Source organism: Octopus bimaculoides, chromosome 2 (assembly GCF_001194135.2).
Source record: "Octopus bimaculoides isolate UCB-OBI-ISO-001 chromosome 2, ASM119413v2, whole genome shotgun sequence".
Lineage (NCBI taxonomy): Eukaryota > Metazoa > Mollusca > Cephalopoda > Octopoda > Octopodidae > Octopus > Octopus bimaculoides.
This window is the reverse complement of record NC_068982.1, coordinates 191,063,726-191,070,404: the sequence shown is the minus strand read 5'-3', so window position 1 is coordinate 191,070,404 and position 6,679 is coordinate 191,063,726. Positions and strand designations below refer to the sequence as shown.

General features: G+C 37.8%; 1 protein-coding gene across 6 annotated transcripts in view; it reads right to left on the bottom strand.

Annotated features, from left to right (window-relative positions):
* Positions 1-602: 602 nt before the first annotated feature.
* Positions 603-6,679, bottom strand: part of LOC106871093 (cGMP-inhibited 3',5'-cyclic phosphodiesterase 3A) — a 282,517-nt gene continuing 276,440 nt past the window's right edge. For all 6 annotated transcript variants that reach the window (XM_014917386.2, XM_052965806.1, XM_052965808.1 and 3 more), the window contains 3 exons: positions 5,723-5,788; positions 3,778-3,926; positions 603-2,048 (listed from right to left, as the gene is read on the bottom strand). In XM_014917386.2, the coding sequence (XP_014772872.1) occupies positions 1,734-2,048; positions 3,778-3,926; positions 5,723-5,788 (530 nt within the window). In that variant the 3' untranslated portion in view covers positions 603-1,733. The remainder of the gene's footprint in view (positions 2,049-3,777; positions 3,927-5,722; positions 5,789-6,679) is intronic.

Sequence of the window (6,679 nt, the reverse complement as noted above, 5' to 3'; positions counted from 1 at the left end):
ATATATATATATATATGTATGCATATATATATATATATGTATGCGTATATATATATATGTATGCATATATATATATGTATATATATATATATGTATGCATATATATATATGTATATATATATATATATATATATGTATGCGTATATATATATATATGTATGCGTATATATATATATATGTATGCGTATATATAATATATATATATGTATGCGTATATATATATATATATGCGTATATATATATGTATGCGTATATATATATATATATATATATATGTATGCGTATATATATATATATATATATATATATATTTATATATACGTATTTTAAACAATGATTGTGTTACTGACCAAACCATTAACTAGTTTCGTTCATTCAGCCTCTGAGTCATCTGATGCTGTTCTCGTGTGCACAATCACAACACTCACTCATACATAGACTCTACTGATGTGTAGAGTGGATCAAACCATTGACTGCACAAAACTGTTTGTACAGTAATATAGTTATTGTCTCCTTTACGTATAAATAAATTTACATTTATACCTTATAAACTTGTATTGAGTACATTTAGGTTTGTGGATCACAAAAATAAACAAAAACCATTTATATATGGGCGTGTGTGTGTGTTCATGTACATACTTTATTTGTGGGTGAACAAGGCTAGTTCATGTGAAGAGATTTTTCACAATTGTTCAAGCATGCCACATGGGAATATGTAGGCACTCGTCTCCATTTTGGATTCTCATCCAAAATAAGATGAGTATCAACACTTCCATGTGGCATACTTGAACAATTGTGAAGATCTCTTTGTATGAAACCATTGGTTGCTTTGTTAACCCACAGATAAGCAATATTTATCCACCAATGTGGTGTTGAGCACTCATTTTCACTGTTCGATATTAGTACATGTATGTACACACACACACATATATATATATATATATATATACGTGTGTGTGTGTGTATACATGTATATGCATATGTTGTCTGTGTTCGTTTGAAGACAGCGTACATGTCGTTTTAGTCACGAGAAGAGATATTTTACTTAAAAACCAATACACCACAAAAATGACTAAAGGAGGTCCAGATTAATCATTGATCACTTGGGTACAATTGATAATGTGTTCTCTTATCACCATCATCATCATCATCACTGTTATTATGATTGTTCACATGATTGGTACGTCTTTAATCATCATCATCACTATTATCATGATTTCCCTTCTCATTTCAATGATTCACTTTTTAAAAATATTTTTCTATTTTTTTTTTGGTAATCTTTTTCCCCTTTATTTTGTTTCAAAGTTTTGTACAAACCATCATCATCATCATCACTATACCTTCCTCTCATTTCTTTTACTAACGAGTCATTTCCACTCGTTCCACTCTCTCTCCCAATCCTCCTCTGTTACACACCCAATATTTTACACTCTCTCACTCCTTTCTCTCTCTCTCTCTCTCTTTCCCAATCTTTACACTATTATAGTCTAGTCTTAATTTCATCTTAACAATAATAATAATAATAATAATGATAACAATAATTAGTAATAATAATAATAATTGTAATAATAATTAAAATTATTATTATTATTTTTATTATTATTATTATTATTATTATTATTATTATTATTATTATTATTACTTGTCTTCAGAAATGAAGACAGTCGATTTCCATTTTTTTTTTAATATATATATTTATATTTTTTCAGTTGTTTCTTTGAACATCCATAAATTTAAGTCTTTGGAGATTGGTGTGGTGGTGGTGTTGGTGATGGCGCTGGTTGTTGTGTTTGCTGCAGAGACAGGGGTGGCGATGCCAATGAAGCTGTGGTGCTGGTAGCCGTGTGAGGGGATGGTGATGACTGTGAATGGGGGGTGGTGACAGAAATGGATGACAACGTAGATGATGTAGACGAAGACGACGATGAGGATGATGACGATGAGGACGACGATGACGTTACTGGCGGTGTACTGCAGCTTTCACTCTCTTCTTTAATGGCTTCCATCTCAGTTTTTAATTCTGTGCAGTCTAAACTGTCAGCTTCCAACTGGAAATAGAAAAGATAAACAAGTACAGACAAAAGAAAAAAGATCCAAAAAAACTTACCAACATTTTTAACTTCAGCATTTCATTAATAATAATAATAATAATAATAATGATAGGGAGACCCAGGAAGGATGAGGTGGTGAAGCATGACCTTCGAACGTTGGCCTCACAGAGGCAATGACTACTGACCGAGACCTTTGGAGGTATGCTGTGACTGAGAAGACTCGGCAAATAAAGTGAGTTCACAGCTGTAACCTACACCAGTGTCGCTTAACCAGCCCAGTCAAAAACGTACCTTTGGATCGTAGGATGACATTCTATGCTTGAGGAGACCAATTGAGTCAAATACATCAACATCAAATCAAACCACAATCAAATGGAAATTGTAGTTGTGGCTGACTGGCTCCCTGTGCCGGCGGCATGTAAAAAGCACCCATTACACTCTCAGGGTGGTCAGCGTTAGGAAGGGCATCCAGCTATAGAAACACTGCCAGATCAGACTGGAGCCTGGTGCAGCCTCCTGACTTCCCAGACCCTAGTCCAACCCATGCCAGCATGGAAAACGGATGTTAACCAATGATGATGATGATGATGAATAATGACTTTGATTATATAATAATAATAATAATAATAATAATAATGCAAAGATAAAGCATTGTACAAGCACTTAAGAATGAATGAAACTGAAAATAGGTGGATAAAGTAAAGAATGCATGGACAATTTCATAGGGAAGTTGAAGATAAAACAGAGAAAAAAGATGGCTGTGGATAACTAAACGTGATTTAAAACCGGAAATGGAGACTCTAATCTAAGAACGAATTACATCAAATACAGAATAAACAACAGAGAAGAAAGTGATAAGTGCAGAATCTGTGGACAAAACGGTGAAACCGTATGGCATATTACCAGCCAATGTACGCCACTAGCCCAGAAGGAACATAAGAGACGCTACGACAATATAGCAAGGATTGTCCATTGGACACTCTGCAACAAGTATGGACTTGACAGAGCGAAAAAGGCATCATCGAAAATAGAAATGCAAAGGTCCTATGAGATTTTATGATTCAGTGCGACCATGAGATAAAGAATAGGAAGCCAGACATAGTCTTAATTAAGAAAGAAAGCAAATAGTGCTGGATCATAGAGATAGCATGCCCAGCTGGCAACAAGGTGTGCGATAAGGAAGAAAGAAAAGTCGATAGATATGACAGGTTAGCTTGGGAAGTTAAGCAGTTGTGGTCACTGAAAAAGATAGTAGTAGTATCAATAATTGCCAGAGCCCTGGGAACAGTGAGTAAAAATCTTGAGAAGTACATGGAACAAATAGGGGCTGCAATAAGAAAACAGCACTGCTTGGAACCGCTCGAATACTCCGGATGGTGCTAGAAAAATAAGGTGTTACCTTAGTTCACTGGTAGTGAACAGCTGACACTGTAGTACATCTCCAGTGATAGAAGCTATGCAAAAGCAATGATAATAAAAATAATCCTTTCTATTATAGGCACAAGGCCTGAAATTTGGTGGGAGGGGGGCCAGTCAGTTAGATTGACCCCAGTATGCAACTGGTACTCAATTTATCGACCCCCGAAAGGATGAAAGGCAAAGTCGACCTCGGCGGAATTTGAACTCAGAACGTAACAGCAGACGAAATACCACAAAAGTCTTTGTATATTGAAAGAAGATGAGAGAGGGGAGGGGGGTGAAATGGAAAAATAAAGAATTAACTCACTTCTTCTTCCTCTTCAGCAGTTCGCATTTTGTTGAGGATTTCCTCTTCCTTTATTTTGGTAACCCACATTTCATGATTCTCTTTCATGTTCTTTGTAAGAATGCAGTTAACTTTCCTGGTTTTTGTTTTCTTGGAAGAAGCCACACCCCCTGATAAGAGAGAGAGAAATGTAAAAACAATATGAAACGTAGTTATAAATCTAGGCTCTTTTTAATAAACCACTTTGAGAAGAGCAGCACATCTGGTCTGGAGGTTGATACCACTGACCTTACAGACTGCAGCCTGGTAGATGTGGACTCTTACATGGCATGTTTCAAGTCACATGACTGGCCTGGAGCTGAACAACTATTACAAAGATTCAATCATTCGACAATAAACTATGCTCGCAAAGACCTGTTGAGGCAAATGGAATTGGTATTGTGGCTGATGACAGTACCACCCGATTGGCACCTGTGCCAGTGGAACGTTAGAAGCATCATTCAAGCGTGATCATTGCTCGGGCCACTGACTGGCTCCTGTGCCAGTGGCACATAAAAGAGCACCATTCAAGCGTGGTCGTTGCCAGTGCTGCTGGCATGTAAAAAGCACCATTTGAGCATGGCTGATGCCAGTACCACCTGACTAGCCCTTGTGCCGGTGGCACATAAAAGCACCCACTACACTTTCGGAGTAGTTGGCGTTAGGAAGGGCATCCAGCTGTAGAAACTCTGCCAGATCAGATTGGAGCCTGGTGTAGCCATCTGGCTCACCAGTCCTCAGTCAAACTGTCCAACCCATGCCAGCATGGAAAGCAGACGTTAAACAATGATGATGTATATGAGAAAGAGAGAAACCCCCTTGATATCTCAGACAGAACTACTTAAACTCGTGTTAAACCATCGGACATCCAAAATTGGTGATGCTAGTAGCATCACCATTTCCCAGGTTGGCAGAGGTAGCCATACACAGATTTCATTTCAATAACACCCATTTCTTCCCCAGTTGCCATTCTAAGGTTGTAACTTAAGCAAACTGGACAGCAGTGAGTCACTTTAAATTTGACTTCTCTGCTAATCTAGTTGGTCAGTCACCATTAATCAGTGTGGCTGTAACACTGTATAAGGACAATGGAATTGGTCAGTTCAGGAAGAAAACAACAACAGAAACATGTGGAAAATTATTTCCAAGAATCAAGATGGTTCTTAAGTGACATGTCTGGTTGTCGTTTAACCCCAGGTCAGCTTTGAGTACACAGCTCCATGATCAAAGCTATCCCAACTGAGGTTACTCGGTATATCGATTTTATTCAAGATATCCTTCCTAGTTTATGAGTATAGGGTATGACTTGAAGAAGATTTCACTGATACTTCTGCTGCCCTGTTGTCCCAGGATCAGGGTTTCCACACTGACACGGCCAGGATTGAACCAGCAGAACCACTTATCTCTATCCATGACAACCACATCTGCCTGTCTGTGATAAGTCAGTATCAGCCAAATGACCTCTAATTAAACACAGTCCAACTATGGCCATTCCATCTTTCATTCAGACATAGTGTATCAAAGACTACATTATCTAATAGGGCCTATCTTGGTTTTTAAAAAAAAATATAAGGTGTCATGAAGGACATTTAATTTCTATTTCTAGCAGATGAAACAACAGTATAGAGACTCCCACATTGTGTCAGCAACAGACTATATTTTCATCCCTCTCAATTCCAAATCCTATGAGTGAAGTGAAACCCTATTCTTTTCAATTCTTCCCAAGTTTTCCCTTGTTTATATTTCCCCTGTTGTAATCCTTTCAACCCCCTCCCCCACCCAGCACATCTCCTGTACCATGTCCAGTCCAATCACTTTGGCCACCTCTCTCTGTCCTTCATATAAATGACAATGAAGAAAGAAGGGAAATGGAAATGAGGGTGTGGGTGTGGAGACAAAGGAACAACCAAAAGATGCGGTGCCTTACCAATATCTTGGTCAGTTTCTTCTTCTGTGTCTTTGCAAATGTCTCCTTTTTCGCTGTCAGACAAATCTAAAACAAAAACAGAAACAAAACAAACCTTTCATTAATTATCTTGTTTATGCCAGGGTTTTGTTTGCAATGAAATTTTTTATGACATTAAAGTAATGTTGTTGATGGGTTTCTATGGCAACAACTCCTCAGAGAGATTTCACAACTACTTGGGTTGTGAAATCACTCATCTGCCTCTTTCAGTGATAGAGGTGTTGTGATGTTCAGGCCTTTTACTAGTATTTGTCATGTTATTTGAAGTAGTAACAGTAATTTCTTTGAGTAAATGACCCAGGAGCATGGAATCTGTATTGAGTACCACAAAATTTCAGACAATATACCATCATCACTTCCCTTTTCCATGTCCAGCATCAGCTGGACAGTCCGACAAGCCACACTGAAGCCTTACATATGCTTTGGCAGAGTTTTTGTGGCTGGATGTTGTTCTTAATGCCAACCACTTCACAAAATGGACTGGATGCTTTTGATGTGGCACCAACATTAGTGAGGTCACCATGCAGCTTGCAAGTCTATGAAACCCAAGGAGGGAGGTAGGGTATGTTAGGAGATGAGGGGTCATAAACACTGACATACCATTTTCTTTTCCATCAGCATAAATACTATCATTTTAGGCTACAGGTATGTATGTGTGTGTGTGTGTGTATATATATATATATATATATATATATGAAGTTGTGATGTTCATGTGTCTTCCAAGAGGACAAACTGCAAGGTTGTCAACCTTCTCTACCAACTTGTTGTTGTGCTAACATCCTTGAATTGATGGTGTCAGTGGAATGGATGGGGTAGGGGTGTGGCAGAGAGGTAGGATAGAGGTTTACTATTGATTGATTTGGAATCAATTCCAGTATATCACTGGTACTGATTCTATTGATCTTTGGATGAACATTA